This window comes from Ambystoma mexicanum, chromosome 2p (genome assembly GCF_040938575.1).
Source record: "Ambystoma mexicanum isolate Mex_15411 chromosome 2p, UKY_AmexF1_1, whole genome shotgun sequence".
NCBI lineage: Eukaryota > Metazoa > Chordata > Amphibia > Caudata > Ambystomatidae > Ambystoma > Ambystoma mexicanum.
In genome coordinates, this window is record NC_090923.1 from 959,308,392 (window position 1) to 959,332,780 (window position 24,389).

General features: G+C 49.0%; 1 protein-coding gene across 1 annotated transcript in view; it reads right to left on the reverse strand.

The window, feature by feature from the left end:
* Positions 1–24,389, reverse strand: part of ATG2A (autophagy related 2A) — a 2,105,371-nt gene that overhangs the window by 1,036,233 nt on the left and 1,044,749 nt on the right. The window contains exon 21 of the mRNA XM_069644746.1: positions 22,806–22,956. Coding sequence (XP_069500847.1) covers positions 22,806–22,956 — 151 coding nt within the window. The remainder of the gene's footprint in view (positions 1–22,805; positions 22,957–24,389) is intronic.

Consider the following 24,389-nt stretch of genomic DNA (forward strand, 5'->3'; position numbering starts at 1 on the left):
CGCGTGTTACACACAGCCTACAATGACCTTTGAAGGGGTACGCGACACATGGGGGCAACCACAGTTGGAAAATACGTGCGCGACTCACCGTCTGCCTTGAAAAAGAATGTGAAAAAGATGCACGTGTGCGCGTAGGCAACACCCCTGCCAAAAGAAGAAAAGAACGCAGTCTGAGGAAACAGGGAGTACGAACTGGAAACGTTGTGAAGTAATCGCGTGTGAACCAACAAGAAGTACAAGATACACCCGCTCTCTCTCCACAAAAAGCACGTACAAGGGAATAGCGTGATACTCATACCTTTTAAGCCAGCCCACATGTGAAACGTCACTTACGCTCTAAGGCCCTTTCCTCCAATAGCACAGAGACGTGCAGTTTTCTCACGTGCTGATTCACTATGCACCCGTGTTGTAGCAACGCCTGCACGCCTAACGTCACTGAAGCGCTAACACGCTAAGGGCCTTTCCTCGAATTACACGCTGACATGCAATTTTTTCACGTGCCAAATCACTTCGTATCAAGCTGGCCACGCGAATACACATGGAAGACCACGCTCGTGCCCAAAAGGCCATTTTCCTGCCCCCCAGAGCCCTGAGCACGCTCCCACCTGCCATCTGCTGCTGCCTGACTGCCTGCTGCCCACGTGCCCTGCTATTTGCTGCCTGCACGTCAGCCAGGGGTACAGTCGCTGTGACCACCCCTGCTGGAACTGAAGACTCCCGACTGGGATACCATCGCTCCACAGCCCAGCCCCAGGACCCAGTTGCCCACCCACACCTGCCTCTGGGGTTGCCATGTCGCGCACAACACCATCTGACACCACTGGCAACCCCCAGCTAGAGAGGCAGAGGGCCACCAGCTTCAGTGCCAGGGAAGTTGGTGTCCTGGTGGAGCAAGTCCTGGGGTAGTATGATGCCCTCTTTGGAAGTTCGCGCGCCGACAATGAAGGACTGACCAGGATCTGGATGGACATCGTGACTGCCATCAACGAGGAGGGGGTGGCAGTCCGCGACATCAAACATGTCCGGAAGCGCTGGGAGGACTTCAGGTCCAGGACCCTCGACAATGCCCAGCGCCTCCTGAAGGCAGTGGATGCCAAGGGGCACCGGGGCCACCTGTCGGACCACCAAATGAGGGTCCTGGAACGCACACGCCCAGCGCTCCACGTCCAGGTCCTAGAGAGTCAGACCCATCACCCGTCTGGAGTCGAGCGGTAAGTGTATATGCATACTGATTGGACGCTGTGCGTGTTGTGGTGTGCCAGTAGTGTGCAGGTTGCACATGTGTTTTTGTAGGGCCATGTATGGATGTGTATGTACAGGGGCGTGAGGCTGACACATGTGAGTCCTCATGTGTGAGACACATTGATGGTCTATGTGTTGGTAAGCATGCAGGCCAAATGCAGGTGTGGGAGCACACGTTTGAATTACTGTGTATGTACGTTGGCATGGTTGTGGTGTCACACATGGATGGTGGTTCCAGCTGCATGTATCTGCACTGTGTACATGTGCATGTGTGTGTATTTGAGAAGTGTGCAACTGTGATGCAACATGGATGCATGTGACACTGACATGTAGAAGGCTGAATGGCAGATGTGACATGGATGGCGATCTCATCACTGCGACAGTTGGTGGAGATGTACACATGCTTGTAAGTGTGGTGGCCTGTGTGCATGTGTTGTGCACGCCCCGTGTTTCATGTGACATCAGGCTCACCTTCGGCTGCTCGTGCTGTTTGTGTATGGATGGTGCTGCCTGGTGGAATAATGCTGTTGAATTGCTCATGTGTGTGAGTTGAAATGACATGTGTGTTGGAGAGTGTGATGCCATGTCTGAAGTTTGACACTGACATTCATGTACAACTGTCATGTGTGTATGAGTCCATTGTCCAGTGCCCTGATGCCTGTGTTCTATCTCTCCCTGTCTGCAGCGTCAACTGATGAAGAGGGCGGAGAGGGTGCTATGGAGCAGAGCTGCAGGGATCGCACCACCAGCCGGAGACGCAAGGCCCGGCTCCCCACCCAGGTTGCCATCTTGTCGGGGAGTGAGGAGTCTGGTGCCGCGTCCCAGGGCGCAGCTGCCGAGGGTAGGTCCAAGAGGCGGAGGTTGGAGGTCGACTCCTCGGGTCGGCAGCAGAAGGGGCAGCTGAGACCCCACAGGGTCCGACGGAGGAAGAGGGCACTGAGTTTTCCAGGTTGGTGGGGGGTTTGGTGGAGGAGGCGGCCTTGGGAGGGACACACACACGGGGTCTGGAGGTGGGGATTCCACTGGTGCTAGTGGTGCAGTGCAGGGGCAGGGACAGGAGGCAGCACAGGCCACCGCAGAGGTGCCTGTGTGTAATCCTGTCCCTGATCCTGTGTGTGCATTATCCCGCACCAGCAGGGATGCCTACGTCCAGACCCGTTTTCAGGGAGGGGATCCGCTTACAACAACTGGCCTTCCTCTCCCGGCTGACGTGGCTATCCGGGACCGGGTTGAGTCTGTCCTGAGTGGGATGGCGTTGCGTCAACGGGGCATGCGAGGTGACCTGCAGTGTTTTTGTGAAGACACTGCACGTCATCTCGAATGCCTCATTGACTGCGTTGACCTACTGGGACTGGTCACCAGGGCTGGATTCCTCCGTTTGCTGGTCCTTGTTCCGACCCCCTCCTCACCTGAACACCCTACGCGCCAGTCGTTCTCCATGCCATCTTCCCACCCATGTATCACCTGGGTACCCTGTGGAGCTGCCTCTGACCCAGCGGCCAGGCTGGTGGGGGACACATCCCTGCCACAGTCGGGAGTCGGACGTCCAGCAGGGGTGGCCACCACGACAACTGCACCCCAGCCAGAGGAGGACGTGCAGGCAGCAAGAGCAGAGGCACAAGCACAGGCACAGCAGCAGCAGCAGCAACAAGGTGGGAGCCATGATGGCTCGGGCCATCGACATCGGAGGGGCAGGCATCGGCCAGAGGGCAGCAGGACCCAGGATTACAAGTGTCTTCCGTGTGGCAGCGGTTGGGCCACGCCATAGATGCGGAGCGGCAGCGGGCGGAAGAGGCACGGCTCACAATGGTCAGGGCGGAGAACTCCATGCGGAGGGCACTGAGGCGGGCCGAGTGCCTCGAGGCAATTCGCAGGGAGTTGGAGGTCAACATGTCATCGTCCCTGCAAACCCTCAGGGCCATGGAAAAGGACCGCCTCCAGGACATTGAGCAGGAGTTCGATGATGCCCTGGCCCGGGACATCGAAAAGTGAGCCGTCGGACTAGCCCGCTGCCATTGTAAATAGTTTTAGTGTTAGGTTTCATTTTCATTTTCCTTTGATTTGGGGTGATTGGACTATGCCCCAAACATTTGTATATAGTTTCTTTCTTAGGTAGTTTCTTATGTAGGTTTCATTTCTTTCGTTGGGCTCATGGACCACTGACAATGGATTGTACATAGTTGGACAATGGATTTATTTGAACTTTTCATTTGGATTTGAACATGGATTAATGGATTTTTCGTTTTGACAATGGATTGTACATAGTTGTACAATGGATTAATTTGAACTTTTTCTTTGGATTTCACCATGGATTAATGGATTTTTCTTTTTACGTTTCCTTTGGATTTGCTTTGGTGGAGGGAGAGTTTGGACTATTTTTCTTTTGGATTTCTTTGGATTGGTTATACTTTTCATTTACTCATCTTTTGGACATGCTTTTCATTTCATGTTTGCTATTTTCTTATGCTTTCATTTCATTGCTTTATTTTTGTCCATAATACATTTTGATATTTTACTTCCATGTGTGTGATTCGCTCATTGGGTTCATGCGTGTGAAAATGTGGGTTTACGCAATCAATGCCAACCACTGTGTGTGTGTGACGGACATGTGTTGATGTACATAGTTGACTTTTGATTTGTGTCTTGAGATAGGCATGTCAGTGTGGGGTGGATTGGGAAATCATTGTGTCTCAAGACTGGGGTGGCGTGCTGTGGTATTTTGGTGTAGAAGTGGGCCATGATTGTGCATCTTTATGTCATGTAGGGGGGCGACATGAATGGGGGCCTGCTGGCAGGTGCCCCTCACTGCTGGGGGGGTGAGGGTGCAGGGGGACATGAATGGGGGCCTGCTGGCAGGTGTCCCTCACTGCTGGGGGGTGGGGGTGCAGGGGGACATGAATGGGGGCCTGCTGGCAGGTGCCCCTCACTGCCAATTCACATGTGGGACTCCCCGCGCACCCCACTGGATACACGTACCCCGCTATGACAGCGAAAATGCATGTGAAACTTCCCGCGCAGACCCGAAATACACGTACCTCGCACGCACAGGGTCAATCGCGTATTAAACTTCCTGCGCACCCCCGAAATACACGTACCCCGCTCGCACAGGGCTAATCGCGGGTGAAACTTCCTGCGTACCCCCGAAACACACGTACCCCACTCGCACAGGGCCAATCGCGTGTGAAACTTCCCGCACACCCCCAAAATACACGTACCCTGCTTGCACAGGGCCAATTGCGTGTGAAACTTCCTGCGTACCCCTGAAATCCACGTACCACGCTCACACAGGGCCTACCGCGTGTGAAACCCATTGGGGCAGCATCCAGTCTCTCTTCTATCAGCAGGGAGCTGTTTAACTTCTGGATCCTGGTCCTGCTAGGAACTTGCCCATCAGTTCAGCCTTGAAGTGGATAGGCCGATGGTCAGAGAAGTTAACAGTTATCATATTACTCCGTCTCCCCCTCACTGTTTGGAAGGCGAAGACAAAGTCTATCCTAGAGTGCAGAGGGTACAACGTCCTTTCATCGCGGGCGGTTTTTTCGCTGGGTTTTTTACCGCAATTTTATTTTCTCGAAAAACCCATCGATTTTTTTTTTAGAAAATGGGGAGTTGGGAGGGGCCCTCCAAAAATAATAGAAGGAGCTTTTCCGCGGCATCCATCCACCCATAGCCCGCCCTCAGGCCTATGCGTCCTCCCTCTTCCAAGATGCAGTTAAAATCCCCACCCATCAATATTGTTCTGGTGGTAACCAGCAGTGGCCTGAGGCCCTGGAAAAGTTCCATCCGCTCACCTACGTCAGGGTTGGGGGAGGCTGTGAGGGGACGTACACTGCTATGAGCCTCAACCGGCTCCCCTGCCAACGAGTCATCAATGACAAGGGCTCTGCCACATTCAAGCTTGGTGACTGAGTCGGCCATGAACCGCCTCCCTCTGACTAAGATGACTACACCTGTAGACCTACTGCTGTTTCCCCCCGACCAATATGAGGGGCCTAGAGTCCACTGGTCCTCCAGGTGTCTGTAGGACTGGGAATAAGGGATGGCACATTCCTGTAGAAAATAAACATCAATATTCTGGCAAGCGCATCTGCTCTTGTCCTTAACGCTTCTCACCCTCCCCCAGTAGGCTTCGGTCCAGTCCTCACTATCGGAGCAGAGTTTCCTTCAAGGCACTGTTGACTATACACGTGCAGTGATATGATATATATATATATATATATATATATATATATATATGATATGGCATTTATAACGCGCCTATACACAAGTGTTTCAAGATGAGATGAGGCAAGGGAGGGGGGACAGAGGGAAACAATCTTAATAGACCAGGTGACATTGAGATTGCACAAGTGCAGGGGGAAGGGGAAAAGTGCGGGGCGGGGGTAGTGTAGTACATGGGATTGACAGCAAGAAAAGTAAATAGAATAAATAAAAGCAATAGATAAAAAGTGCGTCGAGCTGGTGGCAAGTGCAAGGGTAAGTGCAGACATCAGGTGTCATGTGCTGGTGGGGGACTGTAGGGATACAGAATACAGTCCCCAAGTGCGTGGGTTACCAGGGGGGGGGGGGGCAGTGCAGGTGTGCAACTGGCAGGGGAGGGGACCTTGGCCTGAGATCAGAGGGTGGCCAGGTGACCAGTGCAGTTTCAATGTCAGCCAGGAGTTCAGCAGGGGAGAGGAGGAGAGAAAGCAGAAGCAAAGAGGAGGGTTTTGAGGTGCTTCCCGAACCAGAGATGGTTCTCCTCAAGTTTCAGGGAGGCTGTTCCAGGGGGAGGCCCCAGCTGAAGAAAGATCAACCACCAACACGTTGCTCAGAGAAGCGACTGACCCTGAGGGAGTTGGAGGCGGATGAGCAAAGAGCTCGAGAAGGAAGATATTTAGGAAGAGCGAGTTGAGGGTATTGAGGCCCCAGAAGGCCTTGTGGACAATGCAGAGGGTTTTGAACTTAATCTTCGCAGCCACTGGGAGCCAGTTCAAAGATTTCAATCGTGGAGAGATACGATCCCTGGCATTGAGGCTAAGGACAAGTCTAGCAGTCCTGTTTTGGATAAGTTGCAGAGAGTAGAAGCAGGCAGATTTAGAAAGAGGCTTTTTCAGTAGTCCAGCCTCGAGAGAACCATAGCTCTGGAGACAGTGAGCTTCTGGGGGGAGGAGACAAAAAGAAGAACACTTCAGAGGGGTGCAGCTGGTAGTGTGAGATGTGAGGAGAGAAGGATAGTGTGGAGTCTAAGATGAACATGTGGGAGCAGGAAGAGGGCCAAGAGAGGCCATCCAGAGAGTAACAGGAAAAGCGGGAGCAGGTATGCCTGCCGATGAGGAAAATCTCAGTCTTACTGGCATTAAGGCAGAGATTATTGGCGGCGCACCACTCCTGGATAGCAGACAGAGTCAGAGATGAGAGATGAAGAAGTGGCGGAAGGGAGCCTGAAAATGAGTCGAGTGTCATCCGCATAGCACTGAAAGTTTGGGCAGAGAGCGGCAATGCGGTCGGCAAGGAGTGCCAGGTATTGGTTGAACAGCCAGGGAGAGAGGTTAAACCCCTGGGGAACACCATAGGTAGAGATAGAGGAGAGGAAGGACCTAAGTTCCCTTAGACCGGCCTAAATATTCAAATGAAAAATGTCAGATTAGCCAGGAGCCATTGATAAATCTGGCGGCCGCTCAGCCTGGTGCCATTATAAGCACTGAGAATTCAGAGTGTTCTGGCGAATTAGACCACCATATACTCTAATCTGCTTGTCTCATTGTTTACATGTGGCAATTCTAAATTGTCTCCGGCTTTGCCATGAATGGCAGGCCAACCTCAGCCCTGATTGATTGAAAATCCATTTATCGGCATCGGGAGGACGAAGTTCGATACATGGAGTCCCATAACATGGGACAATAGCTCTTTAACAGTGCTTGGAAGTGCTATGGATCTGCCATTAGGAGGTATGCTAAAATAAAACCCTGATATAGTCATGTCACTCACTCGACTCTCTATGTCCCTTGTTGTTGTTAAACTATGTTTCCACTGAAAGATGAAACCTTTTATACCCTTTTTAAAACCAAGCTCATCCCATCTCTGAACACAGCGGGCAGTTTGGTCTCAAGTTCTGCTCGTACACACACACACATTGTTAATTGGTACAGCATATACTGATGTGTAAAATGTGCGGCACCTGCTAAACTGTTCAATGCTTAACCATGCTGGCTCTGATGTGTTCCTGCCCCCCCACCCACCCCTACAGACGTCCTGCTCCTGATGTCCGGCACAGGGGTGAGGGACCTGCCCACTGCGAACGACCGCCTGGACTGCATGCGGGCCAGCGAGCAGTGCCTGAAGGAGCTGTGCCAGTGCGTGGCGGGCAAGGAGGGCAACTTCAGTGAGGAGGACCCCAAGGACGAGTGCAAGAATGCCACCAAGGCCCTCAAGCAGAAGTCCCTAGAACCCAGTGGCAGATCTGATTGATCCGCGCTACTAGGCAACATTTTTAGGAGAATGTGTTTGTGGACTCAAGGCTGACCACGCAACCAAGAAAGCATCTAATGAAAAAAAATGCTCTGATTGTTTTAACACTTCTTGAAGCTTACCTGTATTTCTTTAGTCTCAACTTGTCACAGTTAACATCTGCATTGCATTGTTTTCCCACTAGCATTTCACCGTCGACGAAGCACTGGCCCTGGCCAGGATGCCCTTACATTCTGCGAGTAAAGCATAACCTCCAAACCTAGGGCTGCAGGAGCCATGCCCTCAGGTTCAGGGACACTGGGTCGTGATGCAGAATAGCCCCCCGTTCTGTGGGGAGAAGGTCCAGGGACAGCAGTAGCCTGATGGACTGGACCACTAACAGGCGTAGTAAGTCCGGCTACCAGATCTTCCTCGCCCACGCAGGGGCGATGAGTATCATCATGCAGTGGCACTGTCTGAGTGTGTTGATCACAACTAGGAGGAGTGGGAACAGGGGGAAAGCGTATAGGAACTGTCCAACCCCACAGGAACGAGAACACATCCCCGAAGCACCTCGGTTGAGGGAACATGCCCAGAAGCGACTTGATGGATTGCACCATTGCTGCCAGGTCCGACGACAACTGCTACACCTTGCCTTGCATGGTGTTCACCCTCACCTCTGAGGGAGATGCCAAGCATGTCACTGTTGAGTCGTGCACCCAGGAAAAGAGCGTCTTGAGATGGCTTCAAGATAGACTTTGGATAGTATATAGAGAACCCCAGCTCCGTCAGGAGACGTATGGTCCTCACCGTGTGCTCGCTTGACAGGGGCCACAAGGGGGCACGCACCAGCCAGTCGTCCAGGTAGGGATATGCGCGGATGCCTTGCAGACAAAGATGTGCCGCCACCGGGGCCAGGCACTTCGTAAACACCCTTGGTGCCGACTTCAGGCCGAAAGGCAGAGCTTTGCACTGGTAATGCTGACCCTGAACTACGAATTGCAGGAACTTGCAGTGCTTTCTGAGAATGGGGATGTGGAAGTAGGTATTCTCCAGGTCCAACAACGTCAGAAAATCTCCCTGCTCCAGCTGGCCGAGCATGTGCTGCAATGTGACCATCTGGAACTTTTGAGAATAAGTACTTGTTGAGAGGACGTATATCCAGAATCGGCCTCCAATCTCCCATCTTCTTTCGGACTAGAAAGTATTTGGAATATACTCCAGAGTCCCGGAGCCGCTGAGGGACAGGCTCTATTGCTCCTTTCCGTAACATGGACCGCACCTGTGTAGTTCTTGTAGATGAATCGAAGAGATACAAGGGCACTTGCGTTGGAACTTAAAGTGTGTCCCTGTCCGAAAGCATCCAGCACCCCTCTATCCCTGGTGATGTTTTACCAGTTAGTGCTGACTAACTTCGCCAGCAAGCCTCCCGCTGGGGTGCGTAAGTGGGGGCCCCGGAGCCACATCCGGTTCAGGCCTGTTTGTAGGGGGGGGGGAGGGAGAGGGAGGTGTTCTGCCTTGCGGACGGCGGCGCTGCTGGCTTCCGCTGCCTTGAGAACGCCCCCTGTATGCTTGAGTGGAAGAACACGGGCACTGCCTGTAAGGGGTACCATAACCCTTTGACGATCTTTCTGGCTTTCCTCTGGAGGAGCAAAAGGACGAGGACCGTTACTGCTGCAAAGTTCCTAGGGAACGTGCAGTCTCTGTGACGGTCTTTATCGTCTGCAAAGACTGGTAGACTGCCTTTCCGAAGAGGTTTTCCCCGTCCAACGGCATATTCAGCACCTTCGTCTGAATGTTCGGTCTGAAGTTCATAGCCTTCAACCAACCTTGATGATGCAGAGACACCCCGTTCCCCATCTGGCAAAATCCGGTTTCTGCGATGTCTACCGCTACCATGATGGCGTGATCCGAGGCCACCACCTCTCCTTCCTGAAAAAGTCACATTGCCTCAACCTTTTTGTCCTCGGGCAGAAAATCCAGGTTAGGGCCCATGTTGTACCAGAGTTCACGGTCATAACGTTCGCTTTGGTGCCTTGATGGTAGAGGCTACCATGTAAATGATCCTCTCGCCCATCGCATCCAGCTTCTTCCCCTCCTGCGTTTCCGAGCTGTGGCCGAGACCACCGAATCGGGCGAGGGCCGAGATCTTAGGCACCTGGGCGCAGAGTCGGGCACTCTGTATTGGGTGCAGAATCGGGCACTCTGTATTTCTTCTCCAATCTTTCCCGTTTCGTCGGGTCTGTACTTGTGTTCTTCATAAGGGCCCGGCCTTCCTTCCCAGATGTCGTCCAGGAAGGGGATGGGCATGGTCTTCTTCCTCGACATAGGCTGTTGGTACAGGAAGCCTTCTTTCTTCGGCTCCTCAGGGGCCAACTGAAACAGCTCTGAGGTGCTTGAGATGACTAAATGAAAGGAACCGACTATGTCCAGAGGGGAGGCCCAATGGGGCTTGTCCGCATGCAGTGCTTCCCTGTCTGCCACAAAGAAATCGGCATCCTCGTCGGTAGCAGTAGCTGTGGTAGCTGTGTCTGTGCCTGTGTCCGTGTGTGGTTCCGGAGCTGCAGTAGGAGTCTTTGAGGTGGGGGTGGCAGCGTGGGGCCGGATGATACCGAGGACCTGCGTGCCCCTTGAGCTTACTCTTCCATGGGGGAAGAGTTTACCTTCGGAGGCTCCCGAGGTGCCGGCCCGTACGGCAGCATCCTCAGTTGGATTTCAGTGACCAGTGTGTGCAGGGTGGATGAAATGTCCAGAGACCGGTCCCTAGGTCTAGGGGTAAACAGAGCCAAAGGAGTCGGATCCGGGCTAATGAGTCTACTCTTCCGCACCGGGGAGTGAGGTCCTTCCTCAGGTTCCCCGCTCTGTGGTCCAAGCAGCATACCTCGGGAGGATCATCGTCCTCGTCGGTACTGGAGTACATCTGCTCCAGTCTATCCTCCGTAGCCTGCCGGTCCGCATACCTGGGAGGCCCCACATGTGGGTCTGCTTCCCTCTCCCTCTCAGGAGGTCGATGGACCAGAGCGGCCGCCTGGTCTCTACCTGGCACTGGTTCCTTCGCTGCTACATCCGCAGCCAAATCTCGCATCGGGGCAAGGACACCCACTGGGCAGCCGCCACCTCTTTCCTGGACATGCTCTCTTTTAGAGCCGCGGTGGACGTCGTTGATTTAGATTACTGTAACAGTCAAGAGGGTCAGTTATACCACAGAGGGGCCCGAGACCCAGAGACCCACATGGTTGGGGAATGGTGGGGCCAGGAGACAGTTAGCCCTGGAGAAAAACAGACAGGAAAATATAATGTGGAGCTCCAAGACGGGGACACAGGAGATGGAACGTCGCGTTTATGCGAAACGGCAGAGATGCCGACGTTCGACTCTGGCAGTCGTCAGGAAGACATGGAACCTCCAGGCGGTCACACTCGAGCCGTAATGCCATGTTCATGCGAAGTAGCAGCACAGTCAACATTCGACTCCAGCAGCAGTCAAAGGACCGCGAGCCGTGAGAGGCGGGGCTGCCGCGGCATGGGAAGCCGTGGTTGTTCAACAGCCCACATAAGTGTTGCGGAGCCGCGGAATATAAAAGAACAACTTTGTGACACAATAACAATACAGCCCAAAAGCACGGGTCTCACAGAGACACGCACAGTCCCTTCCAGGGAGAAATTAAGCACTTACCTGGGCAGAGGAGACTGGGACAGGGAGCGGATGGAGGTCGAGGAGGAAGACGAGTTGCAATGCATCAAGGGAAAAAGGGGCAGGGCTTGGGGGAGTTTATATAGACTAGAGGAGGAAGTGAACACTAATTGGCCTGTTAAGTTCTGCCTATATAAAGACAACACTGGAAGGCAAGAGGGTGTTCATTCTTGGTTTTGTTGCAGATCGAACCAGACAGAACATCCGGAGCTACTGAAGGCTGGTGGGCGTATGAGGACTAGGAGGAGAAGTCTTGCCAGAAGTCCTTACCCCATTCCCCGCAAAGAACAGAGAAGAAACCCAGCATAAGCACAAAGAAGGATATTTCAGAAAATAATTCTGCGTGAAGCTATTTTACTTTTACCATTTTTTTTAAGTCTGAATAAAGACCCACTTTTTATTTCTCTCAATACCGCCTGACTGTCTCATTGTTACAATACTTGTGGCTGCCTTCGTCGACAGTGCTGTCGTCCACTCCGTAGACTTGGCCTTGATTGAAGCCTTAGCTGGCTTCGACGAGTCCTCCCCAGACTTTTCCCTCGTCTGACTGTCCGCAGACACAGTTTGGATGGATTTAGCGACTTTCACTTCGAAGATGCTCTTGTCGTGGGCAGGCTCACCGTGGAGGATGATGGTGATGGCGTATGCTTCTTGCCCGACTCTGGACCAGCGTCGCAGAGCTTGGCATTCTCTTGGACCCCCGATCGTGGTGCGTCCTCAAGGGATTTCGACCTCTTCCCGGAGGGCGTACGCTCCTCGGACTGGCCAGTCCTGGATGAGGCTTGACACTGCCCCGCGGCTGCGTCAGAGGCTTGCTCGACTTAAGCCACGCCAACAGTCTGTTGCTGTCCTTGTTTTTTTTTTCCTCCTCATCGTGGTCCGGATGCAGGCAGTACAAGCATTTATGGTGTCGATCTTCTACAAAGACGTTTCTTAGCCCACACTTCGCGCAGAGTTGGAAGAGGCTGCAGCCTTCCTTCTCCTCAGCCATGCTGAAAGGGCGCGAAGCAGATTGCAAGCCGGGCCTTCTCCAAACTTCAATAATCCGATGGTGGACGAAGATCTTCGTCGTAGCGGAGTATTGATGCTGGTCTCTATACTTCGTAGAAGACCTCTACAATCTTGATCATTGTCCTTCAAGCCAAACATCCCATTCTGGTGGAAGGCCTGGGCTCAGTTTATGGTTGGATCCATGAACTCCTGCATGCCCAAACATTAATGCTCGGTGTCCAGTTCCCAGACAGAAACAGGCTTGGATGTAGCAGCATATAACATATACATTTACAATCTCATACCTGTGTTCTGCTGTTTGGCTAAACAGGTAAGACAAGAGGGCTCTTCCAACACTGCTATACAGGACCAAACACACCATAATCCAACTGCAAATCTACTTAATCCAAGCCTGTCGTGCAAATAAGCAGTATTCTCTTTATGAATGACAACATGGAGACTATGACGTATGTATAAAGAATCATCATTGTTTTAAAGAGGTCATTGTCTAACATTTGCTCAAAAATATTGCTGCGAAGTGGCCACAAGACAACATTGTATGTTTTGGAAACCAACCATCAGAAAGAAGTACTTTCTCATCTTCTTCTGATCCTAGGGCAGATAACTTTGCTTAGTCCTTTACAGATAATAATTCAAAAACTTTCTGGTCAGAAGGAAGGAAGATGATCAGTACCAGAACAGGGTGATTAATGTGTTTGCACCCACAGCTGAAGCTTGCTTTTCAGAAACATTTGGCATATGAGCCAACATCTTGTCAAGTGCTGGAGAACCCAGCGGTTGATGAAGAAGTGATCAGTTTGAAAGTACAAGTTATATACAGGTGCAAGAACCAACAGAAAGGATGCCACTCCCATAAGCACTACGTTGTGAAGGTTATACAACTTCATCCACACCAGCAAACAAAAGCTACAGTGTAGGAAGTGCTACTGTTTCCACCAACAGGGGTATCAGGCCCATACACATCTAGTTGGCCATAAAGGGTAGGTTATACAGATAAAATGAAATCTAAATGCAAAGGCTGTCTGTAAGGGAGGTACCAACCTGAATCAAAGGTGCCAAAAGAGATTGCAATAGAGATGCAGGAAGAAGCTCCACTGTTTAGTTTCTCAGAAATCAATGTTTGCCTACTAAACATAAATCCTGGTTATGAATGTCTAGTTTTGTGGAAATTGTCTGCTTTAAGATTTCCTGGCCATCAATCACAGAACAGTGAAGAGCACAGATAACAAGCCATCTTATCGGTAGGCTTTTGGTTCTAGAGTAGCCTGCCAAAAGAGCAACCTTCACTAAACATGGGCCCCTCCATGCCAACAGGAGGATGAAGAATAAAACAAGGACTTGGAATTAACCTGATAATTACATTGGCCTATTGTTATCTCGACAAGAAGCACCCTTTTTCATAGCCTTTGATGGTGAAGCAAATGAAGGGGGGGGGATTTCAAATATTTGCAAATCTCTCATATGAATTATGACTGATGCAGTTGCACTTCAAACATTCAGAGGTGACTCTTAATCAAAAGCAATGTGAGCTCTTTCTGGGTCTACTTCCACTTTCTCAGCTCTCAGAAAACCACAGTAGGGAATAAAGACAACATAAGGTTTAGGAAAGATTTTTGTTTTACAGCTTTCCTCCCATAGACTTACATGCTACACCCTTTCTTTTTGCTATTGTCTGCTTTCTGACCTGACTTTTTGGAGGCAAAGAAAGCCCTCTACTTTACTTCCATTGCTTTTTGCTCACTCTTATGGGGAAACAAATCAGTCCCTAAGACTAACAGTACCAAGCTGAGAGGATAGCACATGGGTAGCGTGTAGGTCTTGGAAGCAAGAAACACAGAGCATCACGGGTTCAAGACCTGATACTGCGCTTACAGGCTGTCTCCAGCATTAAGCCTGATCATGACATAAAAGCTCAATTACATTTTTTACTAGGAGACTGTCTCCCTTAGTGCATTTCTTACATTTTGAAAGCTGCGCCCATCACCTTAAAGAGAACTGTGGTTAGGATACTTTGTATCCTCATAACATTTTCTTTTGTAATTTCGTGGTTACAAATGGCATGTGTCCAAGATAGGCTGGTAGCAGTGGACATTTTCTACCATGTTTTTAACTTTTTACTTGTGTACTTTTGCATTTAACTGCGTAATGCCATAAAGAGTTCCATATTCTCCAAAATGGCTGCACCAGGAGATTTTCTCTGGTCCTTTTGTACTTTGGCCTGCTCTCTCAGGTCTGGAATAGCCATATATAGAAAAACCTTTCCTGGGCAAAGTGGCGGTCGGTGTGGTGGCTGGATGTGGGGACTGGGACTGCTTGGTTCCAGTGCACATCCAATCCACAGAGTGTCTGTTACTGGGCAGAATGTTTGGCCAGTGCCCGTCCATGATTGGACAGCCCCTGCCAGTTTGAATGGTGCAGATCCTTATCATTGGTGAACCTAGTAGTGAGTACAAATCCTGGATAAAAGGAGGACAACTGCAGCGATTTGACAAATATTTCCTGGATTGCTGGAAACAAGACCCGCTACGAAGAAGTGCAGCCCTCTGAAGACTCGTGGACGACCGTTGCAGCTAACCAGCATTACTTCAAGCCAAGTTCCAGTGAGGCCCTTTTTCTCTGTCCTGAGCTCAAGAAGGCCCTTGTCGGTGCTTCAACCCATGGACTGTTGGGAACAACCTGTCCTGACCCCTGCTTGAGGATTGGTGCCTGCTGAGCCTTTGAAAGCATCCTTGGAATATCCTGTGGACTGGCCAGCTCTCTCCTGGTCTACCTTGCTGCTGCCGTCGCTATTTGGAGTGCATCCATGGAACTTGATGGACCATAAATTGTACAACAAGATGTCGGCTCCTGACGTTTCGGCCTCCTATACCAAGGAGAAGCTGTGCATGACCCACTTATTTTTTCAGCCTAAGAAGAGCACCCGTAACTGCCCGATTGTGGAGACTACCCCCGGAATCAGTTTTCTTCATGTCCTGGTGGTCTGCATGTCTTCGTGTAAAGGGTGTCTGGCTGTCCAGCCTTCAGAACAGTTACACCAGAGCCTGTACTGTGTCCTAGTATCCCAACCCAATCCAGATGCCGAAATTGACCTTTGCCCTCGCGTCCCCTGCACCTCCCTCGACTGGACACATTGCAGAAGTAAATGGTCACAGCGAAAGCAGGCACCCCTGAAGTGGCCCCTGGAGAAATTGGAGTAAGGGGGTAAGACTTATTCCTGCCCCCTTCCCTCCACAGGGTTGCATGGGCATAATGCCATCACCCTAGTTCTCCCTTTCCTAACTAAGATTGGTATGGGTCTGGTTAAGGATCAGCTCCCCTTTCCCCTGGGTCTTCCCTAGAGTGGTAGGACTGGGAGAGGCAACTTTCTGAACTTTACTTACCTTTGGAACACTTATCTGCAGTCTGTGGTCTTCGGGGTAGCTATTTAGGCAGATCAATAGTCAAGCCATCTAAACAGTGTGTTTTGTTGAACTGGTGGCATTTGGGCAGTAGGGCTCATTCCCTTTCAGCACACACAAAGAAAGAAGTTGCCCACAACTTCTTATTTTACTGACAAGGAACTACAAGTGGGATCAGAACCATATACAAACCAGTCACTTTACAATGCATATTTTCAAACAGATTGAACAATTGAGAATAACATACAAAAATATACTTTTTATTCTGATCGAATTTTCATGCTACATAATATCATTTGATGCAAAAAATCGAATCTGCACATTGCATAAATATACAGTACATCAATAAAAATGAATTAACCTCCTGTGTATCTAAAATCTATCTAATTTTATTTTGGGATTGAAGCGAATTGAGTGCACCATCTGGTTGTCAGGAAATTGTATAACAAATGTTCAATTAATATGTGTTAGGCATACATATTATGCTGCACTTGCACACTCTGAATACTCACAAGGCATAGTAGGTTCGTCCTTTCCCTCCACTGTATTTATTGTTTCAATCCCATGTTTCCTCCCTGTTGCCCTGTGGGCGCTTTGAAACAGAATTGACTTAATGTATAAGCGCCTAACAAGCGAACAATAAATAAATACGCAGAGTTTGGAAGCTGAGTTGGCTGCAGTCTTCAGCAGTCGCCGGTGGCGAGGCGAGACACTGGAGAAGAGGGACGCCGGCTACAAAGTCATCGTTTGCGAGGAGAAGACTGTGGGCTTGAGCACAGAAGCCCTTTGAAGCCACCGATAAGCCACATCGAGATGCTGCAATCCAACGAGAAAGGTGATGTGCCCGAAGGAGAAAGACTCCCATAACTACGATTCTAAATCCTCAGAATCTTCTGAAAGTACTGAAACTACCACAAACATGCCCCCTACTCGCCTGCACCCCCGAAATACACTTGCTACTAGAGCCTCACGCTCAAACCCAAAAAACCAACAAAAAACACAAACCGCACTTACCCGATTAGGGGTCTCTGCGGCTGAGGACGCGGGAGAGGACAGTGGGAGTCTGGAGGTGGGAGGGGCGGGACAGGTGGTTTTGTTGGGGAGTGGGGAGGAGGCTGATGCTGACACGGACCCTTGCGGAGAGCCCGGGACTTCCTTGTCACCACCCACTGGTGTAGGTAGCGCCCGCTCCGTCGATGAAACGGCAGGGAATGTTTTCTTTCCAGCACATGAAGAAGCCATCCTGGAGGCAGCGATTGCCCAGTCTGGGCTTGCTCCAGGGAGGAACTCCCCTAGGAACAACAGTATAAAGTGTGCATTAACAGAACTTTCAATGTCATCAACTGGTGAAGAGTGGGACAAAGCAGCACTACTCAAAAGTGGGGAGTGCGAGCAACCAGACCTAAACACTGACATGAACACCTCACAGAAGGAAGGCCAAATGGAAGAGCTTAATACTCACAAAGTCATGGCTGAAAATGTTATCCACCCAACACCTAACACCTAACCCTGATAACCTTCAGAGTCCAACCATCTCAGCAAATGGATACGAGATATTGAGTGAAGAAATTACATAGATTTTGGAAAAAAACTAAAAAAGGATACAATATGGAGGAACAGGACCAGCATGTAGAAGATCCCTTCGACTCCATGAACAAAATGGAAAATCCAATGAACTCAACTGATGTAGATGGCAAATTTTCAAGATTGACAAAAAAATAATCACAACTTAAAAATGTAAGTAAAAACAAACATTCAAAAGAAACTAAAAATGTAAAACAATCGTGGAAATCAGGAAAACCACGCAGACAACAAATATTAACGCAAAGAACCATATTTCAAAAATTAACTTCAAAAGAGGGCGAAACAAAAAGAATTTTCAAGAAAATAACCACAAACAGGCCAGTGAGCCCGCCTCCGGCACGATCCCTACCCCTTTTCTTCCAGAAAAGGTCAACTTCAATTCAGAAAAACCTTGGCGAACTCTCCAATGCAGAAATATTGGAGGGAGCCCAGGTTGAATCTCTGTAAGCAGGAGCCAGAACACAGGGTTTCGTGTGGTCAGGTCTCTCTTCAATGTTAAGGCCTACTATCGAAAATGTGGCTGACCTTCCCCAGACATCATCAGCGACAGTATCAAGTGGTCAAAACAACCTGCAACCCTATCAGCTTAGTGCCCAGAACCCAAAAGAAGTGGCTCAATTAGACAAAGGGATGACAAAACTGCACAAGAATGCAAATGATAACCAATTTGAGCATGAAGAACAGAGGGATTGTTGAAATCCTTGCAACCACGCTCAAATGGAACCAAGGGACTGTTCCACTTGTATACCGATTACACCCCATAATTGGAGTGTGGCCTTACCCATTTCAATCGGGCTTTGCGAAGAATGCAGGATCCTCAGTGAATATCTCTTGATGAGTACATTAAAAGGCAGAACAAAAGAAGGAAGCCGTAGAATCTTCGTGGCCTTTGTTGACCTGGTCCGGGCCTTTGACCAGGTCAACCATTAATTCCTATGGGAAATGCGCTTAGCAAAGAACTGTCGAGGAACATTTTGGAACCAATGCAAGCCCTACATGATAACACCTCGATGACAGTTCGATTAAACCAAAAAGGTACCTTGTCAGAATCCATCTCCACGGCAAGAGGTGTGAAACAGGGGTGCCCCATGGCTCCCACCCTCTTTAACTCATACCTTTGGGATTACAAGGACACAGAATCTGACGTGCGATCCTTTTGACCGGCCCTGGGGGGGGACCACAATATCCTGCCACTTGTATGCGGATGATCGGATCCTTTAGATCAGACCCCCCATAGGCCGTCAGTGTCAGTTAGATAACTTGGGCACATATATTGGTAAGAATAACCTGGAAATAAATAAAACCAAAACAAAAGTAATGATCTTAGAAAAAACATCAACGAAAAATGACAAACTCAAATGGTACTTGGACAGCGTAAGAATCCAGACTGACAGAATTTAAATACTTGGAAGTCATTTTGAGCAACAGCCTGAGAGAAACAAACATGCAGGTAAGCCTTTTGGACAAAGTTAAAAAACTAACAACGCAAGCGAAGGCAATAGACAGAAAATTCTGCAGCTTCTCAATGACAACAATTCTCCAATTCTATAAATCAAAGGTTGTGCCTTCTTTGAGCTACGGAGCGGACGCCATCCCAAAAATTCGAGATGAAATGTGGCTGAAGTTAGGAAGCTACTTCTGGTGTCACGTCCTTACACTACCAATGTCGACACCAATGGCTTTGATTACAAGGGAGTTATGTATACTCTCACTTCATGCTATAGAGGACAGAACCGTTTGATGCTATACAGAAAAATAATACTTCCAGATCGTCCGAAAAGCTTCGACATTCTGTATATGGAAATACAAGGGACAAAAAGCAAAATATGAAAGATATTTATGAGAGCTCACCTTAACCTTCTGATGACCCATGAAATAAGGGCTGTCGGAGGAATTTTGCAAATCAACACTTGTCGCTTCTGTGATTTATCAAACCAAATTGAAACTGTCAGACACCCACTTCTATCATTTAAGGGATTAACTAAAGAAACAAACATTCACATGGGCCACTTGTTCAAAGATTTATCCTCATTCTATAACGAAGATGACTGGTGGAACCGTTTGATAGAAAGAGAAAGAACAAGAGATGTGATTGCTGTGACACTGTTTCTGCAAAATCTTGATTTCCAGAAATAAGAGAAGATCCGACTGGAATGACAGTGAGAGGGAGGCCCAAAAGCCCTAAACTGTACACTGCAAGACAACGAATATGAGCTTCTTGGAATTTGTAAGGACATCAAACGACTAAGAATACGATGCATTTTATGGATGAGAAATTGTAAAAATTGCATATGCAATTAAATCAATTAAAAACATTTTTTTTTACACGGTGCTCATTTTTGGGCTTGTGTGATAACTGATCATTATTTAGGAACGTTGGAAGTAGCTGTTTGATTTGTTATATATTGATATTGTCTCAACAGTCAATGTTCTGGGGTTGTGGCTTTATTTGAAGGGGGCACAGTTGTGTAGCATGTATATTAGATACACAGGAGATTAATGCATTTTATCGATGTACTGTATATTTATGTAATGTGGAAATTTATATTTTTGAAATCAATTCAAATTATATGAGGTAGCATGAAAATGAGATGAGAATAAAAGTACTGGTCCTATCCCACCGGGATTGGGGCAATGCAATCCTCAAAGGCCTCCTGTCCTCCTCCCTTGTGCCCCTGAGGTGTCCTACGCATAGCTGCACGCCTTATCATGGGTTTACACAGATACGACCACATCACCCCAGCTCCCACTGCACGCAAAAATCACCTTCAAGTCTTGCTGCATCATCTATAACACAGCATCTCTGGTGGACTGTGCACCACCAGAAGCCAGGACATATGCAGGCTTGAAATCAGCTGCTGCAAAAAGTAAAGGACCAGAAAACAAGCTTTCTCTGCTTACGCCCCAAGACTATGGACCCTCTTCCCCGTCAGCATCAGACTCACTCCCCACACTCCTACAATTCAGAAAAGAACTCAAGACCCACCTCTTCAAGGAATCTCTCCGCCTCAACAGATCACCACTCACGTCAGGGGGCCTGGGTTCGAGTCCTGCTTTCCGCACATAAATGGATTAGTTGTGTAATCTCCATGTACACCTTCTAAAAGGTTCAGTGGTTATGAAAAGAGTTCCTTGGTAAAGGGGGGGTGGGAGGGTGGAGGAAAGCAGAGAGGCGGGACTGAGGAAGTGCAGGTTAAAGGAGGAGGTGGGGCAGGTTAAATGGGGCGGTAGGGCAGGATAAATGGGTCCCTGTGGGGCTGGGTGAGTGGGGGGTAGGTCTAGAAGGACATGGTGCAGGTTCTCTGGTAAAGGGAGGGTGCAGGAAAGCAGAGAGGCAGGACTGGGGAGACGAGGAAGTACAGGGTAAAAGGAAAGCAGAGAAGCGGAGACGAGGCAGTGCAGGGTAAATAAAGGGGGTGTGGGGTCCATTCCACACCTTCCACTGGGCACCCTTTTTCCCTCCTCAATGCCTCCTTTCCCCACATTAGGACCCTCCTTTACACACCCATCCCTCCACAACGCTGGGCCCTCTTCCCCTTCGATACCGTTCCTGGGGCCAACTTATTCTCTCTCTCCCCAGGGCCCACTTTATCCTACATCCCCACATGCCCCTCTGGACATACCCCCTCCCCTCCACTCATCCAGCACCTGCTCCTCTCCACAGGGACCCTTTCATCCAGCCCTACCTGCCCCTTTAGCCTGGCCCGCCGCCTCTTCCTTTGTTACCCTGCACTTCCTTGCCTCCACGTCCCGCCTCTCTGCTTTTCTCTACCAAAGAACTCTTTTCATAGCCACTGAACCTTTTAGGAGTGTGGTTACCCACAACTGTACATGGAGATTACCTAACTATTTAGCTTATGTGCCGAAAGCAGGACTCGAACCCAGGCCCCCCAGCACTGTAAAGGAAGCACTTAACCTCTAGGCCACTGCAGTTAGCTGATGTTTGGTGGAGCGGGGGGCCAGATGTTCTATCCTCGTTGGTTTCAGTGAACATGTTTCACAATGCAAAGGGGTATGCCCACAGGGGCATGCAGGAGAAAGATATATACGCCCAAAAGCTACTCTCAGAAGCACAGCCCCAGTGGCTACCCAGTACAGATGTACCCCTCCTCTGTGTCTCATCCCCGCTGTATATCTGTACTGTCGTATACCTCAGTAAAGCGGTCTGTTGCTTCTCAAATGTATGCCATCGCTCAATAAATACCATAACAATAATACAAAATAATATATATTAAGTATATTTTTGTATATTGTTCATGTTCTGAACTGTTCAATCTGTTTGAAAACAAGGGTTGTTAAGTAACAGGGACTCTGTTCTGGTTTGTGTACTCATTCTCTTTCAGGGCTGAAATTACTAAGTTCTAGGGATATTGGGCCTCATAAGTTTGCCGGTCCGGGAACTACGGCACCGGTAAGCTTGCCGGTACCATAGTTCCGGGATAGGCAAACTACGAGTTGCGCTTGCGGGTGCCTTTCTGCCCGCCAGGTCAGACCTGGCAGGCAGAAAGGCACTCGCGAGCACAGCATGTCGGATGCACATGCACCGTTATAAACTGTGCCTATGCATCCGACCTCCCCATTCCCATTCAGCCCTATGGGGAGCATCTTTTTTCCGGTGCCCGCCAATTGGCAATTACCGGGTCCTGCAGGGCCGGAATGCCCCGGTAATTGCACATTCACGGGCGCTGGAAAATATTGCACGTTTGGCGGCAGCCTGCCGGTTTTACCGGCAAGGCTACCGCCAAACTTGCAATGAGGCCCATTGTCTTAGGTTCTACTGTAGGTGTTCTACCTAAATTATTAACCTGTGTTTACTGGTACTGAAATAGATTGTTTCTCACTTTTTTACTAATCTCGCCTATTTAAAGTGTTGCTTCTAACTCTGCTACAATTGAACAACTGTTTCTAAAAGTAAAGTGTTGTTGTTCTCTTAGCAGTACCCCAAAGGTGAAAGTGTATATGTGTTTGATAATGTTTTTTTGGTAATATTTGAAGTTTGCTTAACAATAAGAAAGATTAGTAAGGAACAATACCGTAAAACATGATGGATCTTTTACAAAAACTCCAAAAGAGAAAAGAAACATCCACACTCTAACGGGGGTGTGGGGGGCCCGAAATATACAGATACATCATTGGGCTATGTAGTATGCTTAAAAGGCTTTATTGTGGGTGGATAAATGGCGACACTGGAAAATACATAAAATAGTTTACACATATGGCTACGAGCCGCAACAGGTTAACTCTATTTAGACTAGTTAGAGAAAAGAAGATGAATTCTCTTTAACACTTCATCAGCAGTTTCACCCTCTCAATCAGTAGCCTATAATTGAGTCATTCAACAGCATTCATAGGGACGTGCAGACAATAATCTGAAAACGCATGACAAAATGATGGAGAGTTGAAGACAAAATGGTTAACCCCATAAATCGTCGAAATGCAGGCCCCTGTACCTTTGTGATAAAGTGAAACTTTGTCCGATTCTAGGCAGAGGTAGCTGAGATCCTCCTGGCCCTTGTATTTGGAGACGCTGAAAATTGTTCCATTGTCTATGTCCAGCACAAGTTCCCCATGGGAGTCTTCCAACTTCTTACCTCCGTCGCCCTAACAAAAAGTGTTAAAATGAAAAATGTTGACAAATAATAAAATATTAAAATAGAAGCAGCAAAACAGGATTGTATAGCTAAGGTTTAAGACTGGTAAAAATAAAGTTACTCACCGTAGCGACCAGTGGCGGCTGGTGAGTTTGAAAGCTGGTGGGGTGTAAATTTTTCTGGGCGAATATAGTAGCTCGTGCGCGCAGCGCGCGAGCCCAGTCCCCCAAGGGGGGTGCAGGTGGGTTCTCCCCGCGCAAAATTTTTGGGAAAATGGCCTACAAAATGTGCAATTTACTGTCCAAAAAACCCACCGAAATATGAAAAAAGCATTCGGTTTTACATATTAATGGTGGTACACTATTCTTACGTGTGCAAGTGTGATGGTGTATTTTACAGCAGCTTGTATTGGGAATAGCTGGTACTATGGTGTATGCATAAAGAAATTCATTATATAGTCAGTAATGATGGAAACATGTTTGTCATGCTGTTACTGGCATTCACATGCGTTCATCCTCTTACTAAGGTGGGATTTTAGGCATTTTCTGATGAGTTCAAATGGATTTGGAGCAGGTGAGGAGGTAGCTTATATAATCTTCACAAAGCCGTGCATACAGCGGCGGGATTGATGTGTGTCGTACAAACATTGCGCGTTAGGCATGCCTCATTATCAGCATCAACATTTGTACGTGTGTGTGTTTTTTTTTTAACTCGGCATCTTGAATGCTTCCTGCACAGAGCCGTGTAACGTTCACAGACTTCATGGAAACTGTGAAGCCATAAATTCTCACACACCGCAGTTCATACAAAGCACAGAAACTACCTCTATATCCAGAGGAAGATGAAAAGCATAGGACTCAACTCACGGACACGGAATATGGCTTTTAGTTAAGCCTCAGTCGAGCGGAAGTCAGATGCAGCCGACCGGGCCTCGGTGGTCACTCCGAAGACATTTTTTTTAAATTATATCTAAACTATATTTAAGCAATAATGGCTTATAATGAGAGGGCATTAGCGCGCGATAACGTCCATGCCTTAAGCCCCTGGCTGCTGGCCTGTTTTCAAGACAGGTATTTGTGTTTTTAAGGGGCGCGACTCGCGCAAGGCCACACACGAACAATAATGGGCGAAAACGCACTTATTTCAAAACAGCCATGCCCACCACCACCAGGCAAGGGGCACCCCTCTCGCCTTACCCAACTTTGGGGCCATGGGTGAGACCCTGTGTGCATTGCCCTGCACCAAAAACACGACTCCCATTTGTTTCTGGGGCACAGCACAATGCCAAACAATGGCCCTTGGGCCAGGCAGCCCAACTGTAAATAGCGTGCACAATGCCGCCCTTCTCCTCACCGCCGGCAGCGAGGCCACCATTATCTCGGGAGGATAGCTCAGGTGCAACGTGCTTCCTCTTGGAAGCAAGACGACTCTGAGCAACACAGG